General features: G+C 36.5%; 1 protein-coding gene across 1 annotated transcript in view; it reads right to left on the minus strand.

Annotated features, from left to right (window-relative positions):
* Positions 1 to 2886: 2886 nt before the first annotated feature.
* Positions 2887 to 21473, minus strand: part of LOC136878783 (BOS complex subunit NOMO1) — a 149706-nt gene continuing 131119 nt past the window's right edge. The window contains exon 16 of the mRNA XM_067152252.2: positions 2887 to 20553. Coding sequence (XP_067008353.2) covers positions 19921 to 20553 — 633 coding nt within the window. The 3' untranslated portion in view covers positions 2887 to 19920. The remainder of the gene's footprint in view (positions 20554 to 21473) is intronic.

The raw sequence follows: 21473 nt of genomic DNA on the forward strand, positions 1-21473 counted from the left end.
TCAAGAGTTGGAAAGGCAAATGCACTATATATCTTAGCTCCATTTGGAAGGACACTAATATAGTTCAACCAGAAGCTCTATAAGGAAAAAAATAGATTTTTATTATGTAAAACAGTTGAATTAATAATCGCAGGCAAAGCCACGGGTACATGCTAGTTATTAATAATAAAAGAAATAAATTATTCTCGGCTAATGGCTGACGCAGCAAGGAGGTTATGGCCTACAAAAGGAACACTGTTCTGATCTCAGAGTCACATTCTTTCTGCTAGTCTTTTCCGAACTATACTGAGACATGTTATACACCATAGATGCTCAGCTGGGCGCGCATCGAGGCTAGCCCAGTGCAGCCGGACTGGCCTTAAGTAAGTGTGAACAGCTTCTAGCAAGCTTAATAATAATAATGTTATTTGCTTTACGTCCCATTAACCACTTCTTAAGGTCTTCAGAGATGCCGATGTGCCGGAATTTAGTCCCACAGGAGTTCTTTTACGTGCCAGTAAGTCTTCCGGCTACCGTCTAGCAAGCTTACGTCACAGTGAAGCGAGAGAGCAAACACATTTACCAAGGAAGTGGAGCAGTGATGTCCGATTGTGACTACGAAGCTCTCCTCCATTACTCAACGAAATGTTGACTGGTGTCTTATAAAAGATACTACAATCGCAAGAAAATCGACAAGCCATGGTTTACAATGCCTTGGATGGGAATGACAGGATTTCCATTTAAGAACAGGAAAATTTCTGTTATGTTTTATGAAAAACTTCCTTTCATGCAGAGGCTGCCTTGCAACAAAGTATACTTTGATAATTACTTTTAGAAGAGAAACTTGAGAAATTTTGAAGGTAACCTAACTGTAACAATGATTTCTTAGAATTATCAGTGAACCCCTTCAGCAAAACATAATATATTTATGTAATTCGTAATTCAACAAGTTTATTGCTTGATTTTGCACAGTGTTGTAGTGTTATGCGAGTTACCCTGTACAATGAATTTCTGAAAATAGTATTTAAAAATTCCCAAAATGATAATGACGAGGAGTTTCATCACAAATGAGGACACAGATATTTACTATCAAAGATTAAAGTACGACAGTGTAAATGCATCTACCAAATAGATATACAGTATGTCTTCAAATAAATAACCTAACTGATGTTATTCCCAGTAAGCGTTATTGGATTGTTGGTGAGTTTATCAGATAATTTAAACCCAAATAACCACAAGCCACAGCTTATCCACCTTAACTCCATATTATATTTAAAATGTTTCTTAAGTTCTTAAAATATAATAGTGAGAATTGTAATTCACTGCATACAGTACAAAAATTGTTGAGGCTAAAGGCCTAACTCTTTCCTGTGTCTGGTCAAAATACATAAACTGCAATGAACAGAAAATAACTTATTTCTTACAATGTAAATTGAAAATGATGTGGATTTCTGCCCTCTTTCTTTCATTATTTTCTGCCCCAATTTCAAACTAAGATATCACCACAGTAATTGAGAGTGACTGAGAGAACTTCGACCAAAATTCACGGCCTGTAATGTAACCAGAATGTCACTGTGTCTGAATAGCATACGCACACTGCTTGCTGTGCACCCGCAGGATGAAACGCCCAGCGTGAGCATCTCTGGTATACACAGACGAACTATACACTAACCAACACAAGGATGTGGATAAAACTACAGCTACAATGAACTTTCTTTTTTTTTCTTTCTTTTTTTTTGCAAGTTGCTTTACGTCGCACCGACACAGATAGGTCTTATAGCGACAATGGGACAGGGAGGGGCTAGGACTGGGAAGGAAGCGCCGTGGCCTTAATTAAGGTACAACCCCAAAATTTGCCTGGTGTGAAAACATTGAACTATTAGACCCATAAAAAATTATAGGCCATTTTATTAATGTATTCTGTGGTAAGCTGTAAACTATGCTATACTGTACTCTACTAAAGATAAAGGCTAGATACAGGAATATGAAAAAAAAAAAATTACTACAGAAAATGCAAAAGATCGCAAACCGTACCAAATACCATACACGCCGAGTATGGTAGCTTAACCACGTGGTGAATGTACGCAACACAGTTGGCAACTAGGTTTCAAGATCATGCTCAACCAATATGAATCAATATGAATGGCAGCTTGAGATTGGCTATATGTCTGTGTTTCTGCGCATAACCAACAGATGGAACCAAAATCTGCCAAAATGTCGATTAAGAAGCTATAATGTTCATGGTATAAGGAATAAAATGATTAAATTTTATCATTGAAAACCTGTTAATATTACTTGGTGGTATGGTAAATGAAACAAAATGGCGTATGGCTTTTAGTGCCGGGAGATCCCAGGACAGGTTTGGCTCGCTACATGCAGATCTTATGATTTGACTCCCGTAGGCGACCTGCACGTCGTGATGAGGATGAAATGATGATGGAGACAACACATACACCCAGCCCCCGTGACAGAGAAATTAACCAATGATGATTAAAATTCCCGACCCTGCCGGGAATCGAACCCGGGACCCCTGTGACCAAAGGCCAGCATGCTAACCATTTAGCCATGGAGCCGGACGGATGGTATGGTGAAAGTATGAATGTTGGTTTAGTGGTACGCCAGTCTAAAATTTTGGGAACCCCTGTTCCCAAGACTATACGTTCCTATTCGAAAATTGTTTTATATCAACTTCTCTGTGGGCTACTCCTGTTTGTGCAAAACCTTTCAAATCACCCAATGCTGGCTAAGATAGTCTTTCCATGACTGGACTTCATACTATAGATCCACCTTCTAATACTTGCAAGTAGAATGTTATCATTTGTAAAGAAGGGTCTGTGGAAGCTCACTCCATAAGTTATGCATGAATGTGATGATATTGATGGTGATGATAAATAAAATGCATCGAAGAAACATTTATACAATGTTTATTCACAAATTCAAACTCCATTACAAGAATGACATTATAACTTAATGACATTAAGTTATTCTAATAACAACCCAGATGAAATGCAACTCGTTTCTCAAATAAGGGATAAAGGAAATTTTAAATGACCTTTGATTAATGACATGTGAACAGGGCAAGACATAACAAGGTCTGCCAAGTACATTTGTGTAAGTGAAAAATATTTTCCTCAACTTAAAATATTTCCAACAATAAATTTCATAAATAATTCTAGAAAAACATTTGATGTCTAACATAGTGACTAGAACAAAAATCATATACAATTTTTCAGCTCATGATGCATGACAACAAAAATACAATATTCAATGAGACTTGTAAATCAATTATGACAATTCCTAACAGAAAAACCTTCAAAGAGCTTTAAAGAACAGTTCCCACTGAGGCTTGAACTCAGGAACTCTGTTGTCATTACTGTGCCAATGCCTTGCTGAATTAATGTTATCTTAACACTCAACATTTGGAGATTTTTCCTTAAATACAAACAGAAGGAAACGGAAAAGAATCAAGGAACATTTACTCACAGGGAGTATAACAAAGGTCAATACTCAGAAGCTTAAACTGAAGTGATGTAAAAGATCTCAATCATAAATATCCCTTCCTGTTGATATATTTTAATTGTTTTTCGTTATTTTTATCACTGAAGTGACCCAGAAAAATTCACAGTCTATGTGAAATGGGAAGTGTTTTGGCCTTAGGAATTGTCCAACCAAGTGACTCTTACATTGTCACATTATCCCACCCATGGAAAACTTCACTGCTTTAAATATCACTTGCGCTAGGCCAAAATATTTGTACTTCACAATAATGAACACAATGCAAATAACTTCCAATTTTATACAGACTAAATTAATTATTAGGAGTTCAAGTTCGCAGTTATGGTTGTAGTCTCCCCGCATAACAGTATACCAAGTTCACAGGCGGCAGTAAATACTCTCTTTGTTTCTGTACCATGCTAGCAGACATTTTTGAATAGTCAGATAAAGTCTGCAAGCTTGTAATTTCTTATGGCAGCTGATAACACAATCAAAGGCACAAGACCTGTAGTTTTTGCATGGAATTTGAAGCATAGGGACATGAATTTTCAAGTCGAATCCCACGTACATCAACTGGAAGTCAAACTGAAGCCATCTTAGTGAGAAGGCACAGCTTCCCATATAGTTGATTAATATACAATAATAACGAACAACTGAACTAATGAAGATTTTCTTTTTGAGGGCTAATAACGTTCAGGAAAATCACAGGTGGTACATTATTTAACAAAAGGATCAAATAGCTCATCAATCATCTAACCTAATCAACCACCTCATCACTGGTGCCATCCTGACTGTACAAGGCAGACATCTTCATTCGACAGTAGGCGTTTTAACCCTTTACTTATGGGAACCCTTCAGTGATTCTCTCACTTTCCATTTTTCTGAGGATTTTGTCTTCATGTATGGTTGACAGAAATATGTTGTACCACAGTTAATGTCTAAATAATTGTGTTTTTTCTTAACCAAATTGTTGGTATGCAAGACTTCCATTCTTCTTTGCTCATGACTTTCATATTAGATAATTCATTCAAATGGGTACTTTATTATTAAGGAATTGTTCATTTTCAACATAACAACCATTAATAATTAAACATATATATTTCTTAACTATTTAACAAATCCTAGGAGAGCTACACATAGTCGTTAGGACTACCTTTGTTCATCAAAAGTTCTCTTTGTATACTTTAATAATTTGTACACATGGATATCTGAAGTTGAGTTCAGAGATCCTTGGAATGTGATTCACTCAACAAGGACGCAGCTGGAAAATGCATTTAGATTTTCAGGATGAAAGCTAATGTCAATTCTTCAATAAAATTATTATTAAAGAGCTTTCCTAAAGTGCTCTTGGATTTCGTGACAGATGCTGTACAGTAAGTGAACAACTATAAATCTTGGCAAGCAAATTTTATGTATGATATACAGGAAGGGAGGATATTGGTTAGTACACTTCAGAATAATAATATACATTTTAGGCCATACTATAAGGAAGTATTTTACAGAAGATAAAGAAAGATAAGAGTATAAAATGAAGACACAGAAATAGAGAAATAAATAAATAAAATAAGTAAAAAGGGAAAACTGAGTAATAAACTTGAGAAAAAAGGCAGCTGGATATGATTTGGACATATTAAATGGCTGAATGAATTAAGGTGTGTCAAATTAGACAGAGAAATGGAAGACCACAATAATGATCACTACACTTGGTGTCAGAACTGAAACACAGTGACTGGTGCAGATAGGTGGAATGATCAGGAATTGCTTTTAGAAATAGACAATAGTCTGAATTATTCAAACTTACTCATGGATTGCTCATTCCGTACTGAATTAGAGTATCCTTAAACAGGGCAGCCAACTTCTGTTTTACTTACTAAGCAAGGACTCATTTGCCCAGGCTGGGATACTTGAAGAGGTGCAAAGGCACAGTATGGCACAGATTCAAGGTTTAATCCTTCTAAAACACTTCTAAAACTCTTTGAAGAAAAAAGGGTGGAATGTATTTTGTAACAGAAAAGGTATTAAAATATTATGTTAAAAATAAGAATTGAATGATAGTGAAGGGACAAGAAATGGAAGAACAAGACAGAAAAATGATATGTATACAATTATTAACAATCAATGTTCCATGCAACTTTACTTTTTACCACAACAGTTGAATACTTCAACAGGACACATAAACTTGACACAAGTACTTATGTGTGTGTGTGTGTATATATATACTCAAACATGAAGTCAATTTTTCCCACAATGTAGGATATGCCTCCCTATTGTAATAGGAGTGGTTGAAGAGTAACACTAAATAGGTTATATTAATACTCAAACCAACCACACCAACACAAACACCAATTAGATTTTCAGCTTATTAGGTTATGTCGAGTACATACAGTAGGCCTTCATGCCAAAGAGAGGATAAGTAAAGAGCAAGAATGGCCAACCAGACACTGGTGGAACAGAGGTAGATTTATGGGTCAAGCAATTAACAATCATAATGGGCCCCGAATCACAGTGAAGAGGGAGAAAAAACGTTGATAAAAGTGTCAGACAGGGATGAATTTTATCACCCTTTCTGTTTCTACTCATCATCGATTTTGTTTAGTGGAACAAGTGCTGGAATTTCGTGGAATGACTACATGCAGCTCATAGACCTTGATTTTGCTGATGACTTTGCATAGTTGGTGGAAATCAGTACCTCTCTACAAGATATGACTAACAGCTTAGACATCGAAGTTGCAAAAGTAAATGTTGATAAAACAAAAACCATGTTGACTGGTTGGCTACTATCATGCTGATCGTCGTTGGGCAGAGGCCAGTAAACAAGTGAAACTATTCACTTACCTCGGTAGCGTTTTATCGAAAGATGGCAGTGTAGATGTAGATGTCCACTACAGAATTGGCAAAGCCTCAACAGTCTTTCAGCACTTGCAACCCATCAGGTTCGCTTCAGCAGTCAACAAAGAGATAAAACTCAAACTTCATAAAAAACTCGTCATGCCAACAGCGATCTATACCAGTGAAACATGGAAAATTACAGTGAGCACGGAAACTCATCATATTCCACCAACGTTGTCTACACAAAGTTTTTAGCGTGACTTGGCGTGACAGAGTCACCGATGAGGAAATTTTGCGACAGAGTGCCTGCAGGAAATTGCAAGATATTGTGGCGGAATGTCGAATGAGTCTAGCCGGTCATATTCTTCGCTTACTTCAATAATCAAAGAACGCTATGCGATGGGAGCCACCAGGAGACAGGCAGAAGCCAGACAGACCATGCAAAACATGGCACCAAACTTTCAAAGAAGACCTATGAATAGTTAACATCAGGTGGGATATTGAACAGGACTCGTTGGCAGAAGCTTGCTGCCTTATGCGCTTTGTGCAGAAGGAACTGCTGCCGCCGTGTATTCTTAGCTAAACTGTTAGTGATGAGACCTTAGATTCCTGGTTGGATTAGGGATTTTAATCGCATCCGGTTAATTCCTCTGAACTGGAGACTGGGTGTTAGTGCTCTTCATATACACACAACACACCACATTAATAACCACCACAGAAACATTTAATAGGGAATACATCCCTCCACACAGGGTTGGCAACAAGAAGGACATCCATCTGTAAAACAGGGCCAAGTTCACATAAGCAATATAATTAACCCCCACAATTCCACCAGGTGTGGGAAAAACGGTAGAGGAAGAAGAAAAGAATGCTGTGAGTATTGACGTCTAACTGCCCACATAAAATCACATTTTACTGTTACGTAGTATTAATACAGAGACATTGGAACCATTGCTGTTCTTTTTGTTTACAGTTTTTAGTATTCCTATTAAAGATGAAGCCAGTGAAGCCAAGTTATGAGTCAATTATGAGAAGTGAAAGGAGAAAAATGAATATCTGCAGTCATACTGCTGATGAGTGAGCTGACCAAAAACCCTAGGATTTGTGTGCTTCAGAAGAAAATGTGCAAATGGAACCTTCAGACAAGGGGCACCCTATATTATAAATCTGCCTCTGGTGGGAGCCAAAACCTCAACCTTCATATTTTGCTTCTGATGCTCTACCAAATGGGCCATGGTGGCCTTTGGGACATGCAAACACACAGTATTGGGTAGGTTTTTTTGCTTTACGTTGCACCGACACAGATACGTCTTATGGCGACGATGGGATAGAAAAGGCCTAGGAATGGGAAGGAATTGGCCATGGCTTTAATTAAGGTACAGCCCCAGCATTTGCCTGGTGTGAAAATGGGAAACCACGAAAAACCATCTTCAGGGCTGCCGACAGTGGGATTTGAACCCACTATCTCCTGATTACTGGATACTGGCCGCACTTAAGCGACTGCAGCTATCGAGCTCATTGGGTAGTTTCATCCTTGTTTCCACCGGTATCTGGTTCGTCATTTCTGTTCTGCATTTAACATTTTCTGGCAGGTGTTATATGTACTCAATGCAATCTAATAACTGAAAGTCTGATAGGTATATAATGCAATTTTGAAAGCTTACATGTTCAATTACTCATTTAACCATTAATTTGATAGCCTGCATTAACAAAACCAGAGTTTATTATAGACAAACACAATGGAAACTACAGATATACTCCAGTTATAAGACATTTTTACTATAACAGAAAGAACTTTACTTTGATAGCTTTAAATAGAAAAATATTACCAAATAAACATCAAGGAAAAGGATGGACATCAGGAATTAAATTAAACCTTTTGGGAAGCAAATTTCTCTGGAGTATCTTGACTGATCAAGTTTGTAATTAAACTGGTTTCTCGACTTTTAAAATCCTTTCTACTTTTGCCTTTGGTTCACAAACTGGGATTCAACAATGCAAGTGATAGATAAAACAAACAGTTTAATGAATAAGGCTGCAAATTCCTTGACCACCTATATTTTAAGGGAAGAGATGTATGTCTACATGGAATCACCAAGCTGACCATAAACAGAAGTATTTGAAAGAGCTTTGTATGGTTACAAAGGCTTGCAGCAGACTTTATGCTTAGAAGTATGACAGTCTATAATGTAGGTAAGTAATATGTTTTTATATTCAGTATTAAAAAGAAATGCACAACATGACAAAAATTGTATTATATTTTCTAAATAACTGAGAAACTGGAGAAAATGGATGCAATATACTGATAACAAGTAAATAACTGAGAAACTGGAGAAAATGGATGCAATATACTGATAACAAGTAAATAATAAATAAATACAAGAAAAACTGAAATTTTCAACAGTCTATAGATGAAAATTGTGTGGAATGTTTTATAAGGTGTTTCACAAATAATCTATTTATCATTTCTAGCTTCAAGAAGCTTTATATTACTGGTATATGAATGATTGAGAACACACATTTAAAAATTGAATTCTAGTTTTCTAGATATGAAACAACTGATGAAGACCCTATGGGAGGGCAAAATAAGTATCGGTAAAGAAAATTTGAAACAGGGTAACTTAGAATATTTACTACCATCCTGACAAAATTTAAAGGATTTTCTCCTTTTTCTTCAAAAGTCCAGGGTGTAGAGAAATAGGGAGAACAGTCCAAATGAAGTACAATTTTCATCACTCTTCCCCACTTATATTAAAAACTGTTTTCTCATATATTACATTTCTATTATACTAGATTGACTGAAATGAATTACAAAACTAAATATTTCATCTGGTATAAATGGTTATTGACATTCTCAGTCTTCATTTCAATGTAAATCTGCATTTCTCGAATATGAAAGTTCTTTTTAGGTCCTTTTATCTTCTCAAACTGAAACTTATGATTTAAATACGGTACAAAATCTTTGCCACATGTTAGTAATAAAAATATATATATATGCATGTAGTGGAAATAGGTAGGGTGATTTCATGTTAAAAGGTAGCCTAAAGATATGAACAACTGTCAAGGAAGGTATGCCAGTCAAAGTTTGGAGAACCACTGTTTACATCAATATTAAATAAACCAAATCAATAATTTAGATTTATGTTTGCTAACACTGAAATTAATCATATTTCCAGACTGTAAATAGATATCCTGATAATATCCAAATGACACTGGAATAAAATTACAACTTTCACTTAAACAGAAAACTTCTAGATATCAACCAATAATCCACGCGTTCATGAATATTTGCAGACTGTAATGACAGTTTTCTTCAAATGCACATCTGCTATACAGAGTTATACAGAGACAGTTTCATTTTAATGTTTAAACATCCAATATAAAAAATATGCATATGCATACAAAAAGTAAATTTAAAAGTTAGAAAAACTATTTTTTTCTCAGATCTTTACCATAAAGTTTATTTAGACTGACTAATAACCAGACAACTAAGTCATAAAAAAAAGATGAATAAAGAAACCATTTCTTTTGGGGTTAGAATTTTCTAATTGCTTTGCAGACACTCTGAACACACACTTGAAATACTACAATACTTCCTTAATTTCAATTACATTACAGAAATCATAAAATTAATGTTGAATTTATCCCTGTTTCAATCAAGATAACTGTCTAGATTAGCAGCTTCTTGGGAGTGCTTCCTGAATTCTGAACAGCTAGTTGTCCATTAACTTTCTGAATGCCAAGTATTTCCAGACGATCACAAAATTCTATGCTGAATTTTCTTCACAATAGTGCATATCATCATGGCTTTGGGTTAACCGAACCTATCCACCCTTTAACTACCGTATCATGTAGCTCTGTATCAAACATGAAATTAAGTTTAGCACACGTTTATACTCATTTATATTTTTTCCAATACTGTAAAAGTATTTTTGATGTAGAATCCTGGATCAATATGTCCCTAAGTCTCTAGGAAGTTCATCTTCTGATTCTGAGTAACAGAGCAGTTCAGTTAAACAGTCATAAGACAGATTATAGACATACTGAAACAAATATGTGCTTAACTGTCAGCCATTCTGACACACTGAGAGAAAATTCAGATTAGTCACAAGAGTTTAAACCGTTTTGTCAATAGCATTCTAAAGTTTAACAATGGGTAAGAAAGGTATCCTTTGGTGATTAATGTCATGTATTAAATTAAGTCTGCAGAACAGTATGTAAATAGCACGTTCCATTTATTGGCAGCTATCTTCAAAGAGGAATACTTACTGTACATTTAGGTGATTAACCACAAAAAAATGCAATCAATATTGATGTGTAGGTCAAAATTCCACATAGAATTTCAAGCCAGTTGCAGTACTATGCAATACTTTCCATACAGATCCTCCCTCCCTCTCTCTCTCTCTCTCCCTCTCTCTCTTGTTTTTCTCCAAGTGCGCTCATTTTTTTTTGTGCAGTGCTGACATTATACAAGTTTCAAGCGAAATTCGGAGTACTACTACTCCGACTTTGCTTGTCAATTTTCAATGCCGCTTCTGAACACCAGGTATCAATTTTACACTAAAAGCTACCCATAAGGATAGAAACCAAGAAAATCAAAAGAGGATAAATCTCACTCTAACAGTGGCAATAAGCCCTTGCTTCCCTCAATGCCAGCAGCATTACAAAAACTTTATTGAAGAAGTTAACAAGCAGAATTTGTTTAAAAAGTTTTAATTGTAACAAAGTATTTACATTTCTGAATTATCAAAGAACTAATACAACACTCTGGTTTATTCAGATGAAATAATTTTCATTGTGACTTTATTAGAATTAATATAACATCTTTGGTTCTTCAGTTGGTCAACACGAGATAATTAATTGCACAGATGACCAATTTAAACAAATGTTACCCCCTTTACTCTTCAGGTGTGATTCTATCCAGCTCCTTATCTTTGATGATTCTTTGCCCAGTTACTACAATTGCCCTTTTCCATTACATATATGTCATATGAAGAAGGGAAACGGTTCAAAAGAAGATATTGATTTTTAAACAATGTAATGCCAGGACTATAAACATTGGGCTTAACAACAAGAATAGATCTATGAAAACCAGAAAATATTCAAAATCTTTAGAAAACTACAAACAAATTACTATTAAACCACAAATATTTCATATCCACAAATACTTCAGCTGTGTAGACAGAAACTAAAAAAATAATCAGCCATGTTTTGAAAGTCAAAAGATATGACTAAGCAGTCATTTGTTTTGTTCACGCAAGTAGGAGCAAATACTGTGGAAAAAAAATTGTCCATAAAGAGGAAACTTAGATATTAAACTTTTCAGAATGGGAGAAATGGAAAACTAAATCTCTCTCTCTATCAGAGTCCATACTGTAACGAATGACAATTCAGGACTTAAACAAACAATATACCATATTGCACAAGACACACAAAGTAGAATCCAGAAGAACAGGGACTATGGTATATGCATCCACTAAATCATCAGCATGTCATTAAAGTAGCAGTGTTCATAATGCATCTTACAACCCCTTCCCTGCTTTGCCTGTGAACAGCTTACACAGACAAATTTTTCCATTGTTGTGTTTGTACTGTCAAGTATGAAACATGGATTTTCAAGAGCAGTTGTGAAGATGATTACTCTTTTAAGGGATCTAGCATCTAGGCCATCAGCATTTAAGAGCAGTGTAAAAATATTAACTTTTGCCAGTGTTCAGGAAAAACAACTTTGGAGAGTTTCACAATCAGGATGGCAACAAACGGTGACTCTACAATGAGATCAAAAGTATTTGTGTGACATCACCATATTAAAGTGAGGGTAGAAACCTGGTCAATGGAACTATACCTCAATAATTTAAGGTATCTGCGTCATCATCCATTGTATTATAGTATTTTCGTTAACGAGCAGCAAATCTTTGGTAACAGCAAGCGACAACGTCAGCAGAGAAGCAGAACCTGTTTCTTCTCCCCAAACCAATAAGCTGTATTCATGTCTCATTCTCCAATAGCAGGAATGCAGCAGCATACTGATGTTTGCACGTCTACTCCATGTTGGGTGAGCTCTGCAACAATTGCTTCTTGTAGTCCACTGTGACCATTTTGATTCCTGGTTAACAACCATATGAACATGTAAGGGAACATGGCAACAATGCATTCTTCAGAACTCGGTAGGTGATGTGGACCTGGTTCGCTCAATGTGCTGCTTGTTAATAAGGATAATGTGCAGCCTGATATGCTGTGAAGTAGACAATGGTGCCTTCTTCATGACAGTATGCCTCTCACAGTTCCCAAATATGGGACATTTATGCTTCAACATCGCATCAAACCACCAGACTTCATCTACTGTGGTTTTTAGGTCTTTCCCAAGATGAAAAACTATCTGAAAGGATGTCATTTTGCATCAGCAAATGAGGTACAAGCAACAATGCAAGAAACATTGTGGGAGACTGTAAACAATGGCTTCCAGCAGTGCTTCCAAAAGCTCTAACGTTGCTAGCAAAAATGCACAGTCACTCAAAGAATAAACGGAATCTATACTCAAAACAGCTAAGCCAGGTGGATAGCTACCCAGTGTATAAACAGAGCCTGGATATCCACACTCAAAAGAGCTCCAAGGTAAAGAAGCCACGTGGACACAGGAGTGGTGTATAGTTAGGGGAAAATAAAACCAACCAGTGACTGCTAACCACCACAGAACACCAACAAGCACCAACCTCCTTGGCACTGCAAAAGTTCGAACTCAGCAGAGAACATCAGATCATTACAATTGTATACCAAGAGTGCACAGCCAGAGCTTCAGTCCACTGCTAAGCTTCAGAGAGAGAAGAGCCTAGAAAATAACAGGCATAGCTTCCAGTGAAGTGCTGGGAGCTAGAAACCCAATTAAATCACAGCCTACAAGGCCGGGAAATTTCTTCTTTATTCATTGAGATATCGGTTGTTTTCACAGTAGCTACATCAGGGAGATTGTTTGAAGTTGTACATCATCAGTGTTTTAAAGCATTCATAGCAAGAAACTACTTTCCAAATCCCAGGGATTTTGGATCCTACTTTATATTAATTATAATAATTAAAAATAAAGTCCAGAAGTTCTCCAGTTTTAAGGATTTTGAGGTTCAGGATCATCCAATTAAATCTTCTTAAACATATTAATGTCTAAATTCCAAGCAAGCCTAGTGGCTTAAAGCTGCACACTGAGCTGAATACTTCACTGAACTAATCTTTCAAATGGAATCCAATGACATAAGTAAATTCACACCAAACCAAGTTTATGCTCAGATAAAAATCTGAAAGATTACTCCAGAAGTCAGGGCCAAAACATCAAGTGAAAAGAAAGCACAAGAACATGCACAAAGGATATACACCATTTCAGATTAGTGTGGAAAGAGAAATATGAAAACACAAAATAACAAGGACACATTTGCTATCCTCATTGCCCACTAATCCTAGTTTATCAAGCTCTATTAATTTACGGACTGAGAGTGTGGGGATGATGATGTAGGGACAGCAGTCAATACAGAACTTTGTTGTGTTTGTCCTTGCCACCTCTTTCTGTTGCTCCTTCTTCCCACACTGACCTAACCGTGTTTATCCCTTGCGTATGTTTCTATCCTACATCTGAGTCTGCCTTTCAGATACAGCGTATATAAAAAATGCTGTCCAATAATAACAGGTCATAATAAAGGAGATCAAACGAGGCAAGCAATGTAATGGCATCTTAGACAAATCCTGCAGCCGTAATGCCTCTATGCCGACTTCAATCACAGTTATGTTGCAAAATGCTGAGATCCATCAAGAACAATATGTATAATTTTGGCACAAATAAAATACTCCCTTCACTTACTTGGCTGTCCAAACTGAGACCCAGCAGAACAACTGCAGAGACTTCTGCCTCATAAATTATAGTCGCAAAACTACATTACTGTAAGTTACCTTCCTCCAGTTGTCTCTGGATGGAAAACTGCAAGTCAGAGGATTGGTCCTATCATCATTTTAATTGTTCTGATGCCCTTTATCATTGCCAGTGACTACTGGATGACATTTTTGCCACACTCTGTATATTCATATATAGTTTCCTGACTTGCTACTGAGCTTGGCAATTCCTCAATAATTCCAATCCCAAGGAAGATTTTGCAAAAAATTTACATTTGGTGAGAAATGTGTATAGTGCCTAATTTGAACATATATATATATTTTCATAAGAACATCAGTACATGTACTGTATGTGACCACAAGGAGACTGCATTTTAAAAAAACGCTGGTAGACTTAGTGTTACAATTTGGAAACAAATAAATAATTCATATGCTCAAATAAAGAATTGCTTGGACACATACTTCATGGAAGGAAAAGACAACCCCACAAAGTGGGCTAGATTAACATTCTTCTACCCAATTGTTGTGACATGGCCAGCTGGATTGTTGCCAGCCTACCTCTCTCTCATTTGGCTGAGGTTTTTACACAATACCATACAATTGCGAGTATTAGTGCAGTGCAGTGCAGTGCAGTGTGCTTGTGTGTTCACACAGGATAGTTGGAAAATGAATCGATATACGCTGGAGGAGCAAGTGTTCATTGTCCACAGTTACTGGACAACAGAGTTTATCATGTCGACAGCAATTTCTGGAAACGTTTGTAGGCCGACATCCACCGAAAAAGTCCATTACTTGGGGCTTGTCAAAGAAATTGGAAACAAAGAGGACTTTATTAGATAACCATCCAGGAGGCTGTCAACGAAGAAATTCGGGAGTCCTGTTCAAATTTCACTGCAATATCTTCACTGGTATTGGAATTATCAAGGGAATACTGTGTTCTATAACAAGTTGGACATTCTGTATGTTGTTCCTTTTGAATTACATATATCTTAAATTACGAGACAGTTTCTTGTACTTTTTCTTCAGGAAGACACTCTAAAATAAGTAAACAATATTTATTTTGTGGAGGAACATAAACAAACCAACAATCCTCTAAAAATCTAAACATCCATTCACTGACCCTTAGCTACTTGCACCAGTGTATTCAGCATATCTAAAACTATATTTAAAAAACAATAGGCTAATGGTTAGTCATTTGTATCCAGTATTACAGGTAACCAGCTTGATCTTAGCAAAGATTTAGGAAATATAATCCCATGAGTCAGCCTTACACAAAGGAAAGAAACTCATCATTCTACCTCACACACAAACACCACCTCAGGATGCCATCTGGTTGAGCCCTTGGCTTCAGTGAAGGGTCGACTAACTACAAAACGCATACCCAGGAACGAACAGAGAAACAGGATCACAATGATTTTATATCAGCTTCTTGTTCTATATCTATTTATTTCATCAGTTGCAAGAGAATAATACAACGATAGTGTACTATGATATCAATTCAGCATTCAGATTTGCTTCCAGTTCAAGGTATTCCAGCGTCCTACAATACACCTTCAAAGAAATTCTCTTAAACAGTCTGACAATTGGAGAAATCGTAAAACATTGTTCTTGGCTCTATCAGAATTGGTTAAGCAAGAAGTTTAATTTTAATGAGGAATTAGTACAGAGATGAGCATGACAATGGTGATGACATGGTAAGAATCAAGGAAGGAAAAGGAGAAATAAAAATCAACTACTTTGAAAGTTAATTAATATAAAATTCAAGAGATGGTGTGGAAATAAGCAGGAGAATATAACATGGGAGTGCCTTCTATCACATAATTAGGAAGCGATATCTTTTTATCAACCATGTTAGGAACAGCACAATTTGACCACAAATGGGCATTTGCACTAGTTGTGACCAACATAGAGAAGTGGCTCTGATGGCATGTTCAAGTCCATCACGCAACATCTACTGAAGTAAAGGTGCCAGCACCACCCTCAATTTCAACGTTGAAAGTCAATGTCAGAGAGAATGACCGAAGCACTACTACCAAGATGAAATAAACTTGGACTTAAAAGATTGTCGGTCTGAAGCCCAACAAAGCACATGACCGGACAACATGGCTGAAAGGGGGCCTTGCATCAACAAGATAACAGAAGGAAGAAGAAGATTACCGTACAAAGATATACCACTGAAGGCTAAAGAAATAATTTATAAGGCATATTGCATATCTTGTAAGACATTTTCTGCCGAGACTAGCCAGTAACAAGAGATGAAAATTAATCAGCAGCAAAGTATAGAAGATGAAAATGAAGATATACTGAAAGAATTTAAGGTGGAAAAGTTGAGTGTGAAAATGGAGAGGGAAAACATACTAAACAAATTAAGGTCTCCCAATCCAGGAGGTCAAGCCAGCTGAAGTCTAGGAACTTTGTGTGGCAAAGTGTAAGAGGCGACTTCAACATGAAAGGAGAATGACGCCAGGCTTGGAACCAATTAACCACCAAGGTGTTACAGATTTTAGCAGGAAACTAGAGCGGTTCAATCCAAAGAGGAATATTGTGGACTAGACTGAACTGAATGAGGGCAGTCCATGTCAGATGCATAAATGTAGACTCTGCACCTCTCCAGCCTGTAACTGTGGAACATGTGAAGAAGTACGTCCAATGAAGAAGTACCATGGATTGTTCCAAGACCTCAGCGGTGTGACACCCTCAGATCTAACCTGGCTGCAGTCACTTGATGTCAATTAGTGATTAAGACATTACTACAACTTTTGTCACATGGATTTCATATATAGAACCAATATTTTTGAAGTGTGTACTGTATATCAGCTATGAAATATCAATGTTCAGAATAATTTATAATACTGTATCTTCTTCTTTTCCTACAGCTTTTCCCACACCTGTCGGGTCGCGGGTGCGAACTGTGTCACACATGTGGAGTTGCCCTGTTTTACGGCCGGATGCCCTTCCTGACGCCAACCCTATATGGAGGGATGTAATCACTATTACGGGTTTCTGTGGTGATTGGTAGTGTAGTATGTTGTCTGAACATGAGGAGGAAAGTGTTGGAACAAACACAAATACCCAGTCCCTGGGTCAGAAGAATTAATCAGACGTGATTAAAATCCCCAACCCGGCCGAGAATCGAACCCGGGACCCTCTGAACTGAAGGCCTCAACGCTGACCATGCAGTCAATGAGTTGGACAATTTGTAATACTGTATAAAGGCTATTCATTTCCAAGATGTTAAAATTTGAGAAACAATAGTTAGTGTTAGAATATGTAAAATCTACTTCTCCCAACTAAATATTTCTATGTATTTTTAACAACAATGATTATTAACTTACCAAGATTCCTGAAACTACCACAAGAAGTTTGGCACATAATCTGGAGAGAATCATTTCTTTCTTACCATTCTCATCAACTTTCTATTGGTGGAGTTCTACTACTCCAATAAGACTTAAGCTGAGAAAGTGCATGAAAAATTTCACAATCTGAACTAATAGAACTGTAATCAATGAGAAGATCTTACAAGATTTATGTTTGTCCTTCCTAGTCCTGCTTCTGCTCACACTAACCAGTCATTGTGTTTTCTTATTTCCTAGATGTTTAAGTCTTTCATAATCTCAATGTTAGATATGAAGACCTCTCTACAGAATAGTTTCCCTCCGTTCATTTCCACAAATGTTGTGGTCAATCTCTCTGATGAAGTTAGGAACAAAATAAGCTTATTGTGTGGGCTGAAAAGGAATGGAATAAAGTGGCTGGGTTCAATGAGGGGTGAGTCCATCTCTGAGCATTTACACTTACTTCCAGGATGTCTGGTCCACTACTTTCTCATTCACCAACATGTTATTCACTATTATACATCCACCAATTTTACATCTACCATTTTCAGTCCACGTCAAATTCGTCCACAATAGTATTCTGTCTATCAAGTTTGTCCAGAACAGGACAGTAGCTCGTAAAAACTTAAAGAGACCAACACACTAGTAACTGTGACGAACTGGCACTTGCAAAGTTTCAGAGATCCATTGTGAAACACCACGCTAATATATGGAAATTCTTAGGGCAGCCATGTCAAAAATGTGACTCCCAATTACATTCTGACTGCTGTGCTTTTTTTCTCACTTCCAACCCCCAGATCCTCTATGGCCGGCAGCCCAACTCGTTTTCATTTGTATTTCACGTGCTGCTTCACTCCCCGCTCGGGTCTCCTCCATGTTCAAGAGGTGCTATGCACATTGCATAACCTAAGCACACAGCAACCAAGCACGTGATCACATTTTCACCAGGACTGTCTTAAAGCATTTACGAAGGAATGTAAGATATCCAATGAATGAAAGATACACACAAAACCAAAGGCAAATCAAAGCAACTGTTGCAAGATACAAAGAATACTGTCAAAACAACATGTAGATCTGTATCTCAGAACCCTCAGCTACAAACAAAGTTATACTCTTACATATGAACAGTAGAAACTATACATTTATTTTCTTAGTAATTTTCTACCATCTCTTGGAAATGGCATATTAGAAGCCTAGTCCATTTAAAACCTAGTATAATTCTGGGATCCAAACATTTTACAATATTTTTGAATCCTATATACAGTATGTAGGTATAAGTGTACGGTAATTATTGTAGTCTAGTCTTTTTCAACCCTTTAATAAATTAGGCTTTCAAATATTCACAATGTTATCTGAAATATATTATGCAATAATTGCACAGTAATAATGTTGGCAGATTATATAATGAAAAAGTGGACAAAAATATTTAAATCTGATAAAAAATACGAGGACGAAATATGAGCGTGGCAAAAATAAGGTAACTGATGAACACGATAGGTGGACAAAATGGAAAGTGGACTAATTATCCGTGGATGAAATGTCTGGGTATTTACATTTGCCCTTGTCTCTCCTTTCTGTTGCTTCCTCTATCTTTACTGACCAGTCATCCTAATGTTAGATGAAAGATCACCTAAAATCGAAGGTCTACCGTACTGTCGTTCATCCCATTGAACTCGACAGTACTGAATGTTGGCTGACAACTAAAGAAACAGAATGCCGAGTAGGCTTCCTGGAGACAAGGATGCTAAGATGGACAGCTGGCATCACCTAATCGGACTGCACTCCAGTGAAATAATATGGAAACAATTTGGTGTTGCACTAATCGAGGTGAAAATGTCAGAGAGCTGATTACAATGGTCTGGGCTTGTGCTGCAATCAAGAGTAGACACCATTGCTGGAAAACAGATCAAAGCAGTGATCAAGGCAACGATAGGCTGATACGCTATATAAAGATATTAAAAAGCATAAATCTCTCCCCCCAACATCGTCCATGACAGGAAGAAATGGAGACAGCAGTCCCTGCCGTTCGGCAGGAAAAAAGAAGAAGTGTTCTATTCTCCTTCCTGTGTAAACCTACGTATCTATATACTGTAAGTGGCATAAATCTTCTTTCACATGAGAACATTCCAATAAGGATACAAATGAAGTAGACAAGTTTTGAACTGAAAGGAGTGCAGGTAACTAAGGTCAAACTAGAAAATAGAATTCTTTAAATGATATTCAGTTTTGCATCACACTGTCAGGTGATAAATATGAGCAAGAATTTTAAGGGTACAGTACAATGAATGACAGTTTATGAGAGGAAAAAAAAGTATATTTTTAATACCTGAACATATTAGAATATCTCAGAGGCTCAATCATTCTCACACAAATTCAGACTTTCTTCAACTCGCAATCGCACACCACCAATCTAAGTTTTCCTAGGTTTTACCTTACGACTTCTAACATTTAAGACCGGTTCAACCATCACAGCGTCTGAACCATTATGTTCTGAACCAGAAGGACTTGATCTACCGTTGTTAACATTAGTTACTACAGAACCATTCAGTGTTTGAGCAATACGATTCAATACAGGAAATACTTTATGTTGGTTGAAATACATAATGAGCCCAAAAATAATAAGAGGTAGTGCCATATATGATGAATGGCCCAGATCTTGTTCTATAATTTTGGGTTCAGGCTTAAATGAGAGCCTGATGTGTTTAAAAGAACTGTTAGCCCGAAAATGAACAGCATGAGTGGTGTAAGAATGAGTGGCTCGAGACAGTGATGATTCTAGCTGAAGGAAGTACGAACGGCCATCCAAAGGAATGGACGGAAATAGGACCATGGCATTACGGCTTCCTCTAGCAGGTGGTTTTCCAGCATAACCATCAAGTTTGATGATGTGGACAGGTGAATCAGGTGAATCTTCTCGGCACAATTTTGCCCGTAGAGAACGTAGGTGGTCTGGAGATGTGGTTTCCACGCGTGCAGTTAAATCCATCTGAGTCAGAGGGTAGAATACTATCAGCTTCAAACCAGAAATGTCACCATCAACTGCCTGTAAATAATAAAAAATATACGTGCTTAATTAGTTATAATCATATGTAATACGAATAGCTAAATGTGTACATATATATGGACTAAAAAACTTCAAAATATGAAGTGAAATATGGACTATTTTTTAAATTTAAAAAGGTGAAAAATAATGTGAAGAATATGTATATCATATGAAATAATACTTATACAAATAATACAGATAAAGATTTATAGCTTAAACATGAAAGGCAGCAAAAAAATGAATGTAAGTTCAAGTCAAAACAAGAATTTAACCTTTCTGATATGGGTCACAGCAAGTTGAGTGACGAGGCCAAAACCAGCAAGAAAGAAAGAAAATGTGCAAAGAACAGAACTTTCTTTATATATTTCCTTGAAATACTAGAATCCAGCTCTCAATTATTTATTACAGTACTAGTAAAATGAACTTAAAATTATTTTCTGGCAAGAATAAATTTGAAACCATAAAATATGGAAGATATTTAAAATAAAATGTTAAATTATGTAAATATACTTATGTGAGCTTTCCACTAATATGTTTAAAAAATAATAAATTAAAAAAAGCCCTAAGGATGGAAATATGGACAAATATGGAAAATAAAATATGCTTTAAATCACTTCAAATACTGTATTCTAATTAGTAAAGATATGACAAAAGTTTCACTGCAACTGATGATAAAACAAATATGTATTTACATAGAAATTCCAGCCCTGGTTATAATGTAAGAATTATCTCATATACTGTATTTACCTGATTGTAAGCTGACCTGTTCTGATCTCATATACTGTATTTACCTGATTGTAAGCTGACCTATTCTGATCTCATATACCGTATTTACCTGATTGTAAGCTGACCTATTCTGACTTTCTTTTTTGGTTCAAAATGTCCCTTAGCGTAGAATCGGTATTGTTAACAAGGCTGAT

Source organism: Anabrus simplex, chromosome 8, assembly GCF_040414725.1.
Source record: "Anabrus simplex isolate iqAnaSimp1 chromosome 8, ASM4041472v1, whole genome shotgun sequence".
Classification (NCBI taxonomy): domain Eukaryota; kingdom Metazoa; phylum Arthropoda; class Insecta; order Orthoptera; family Tettigoniidae; genus Anabrus; species Anabrus simplex.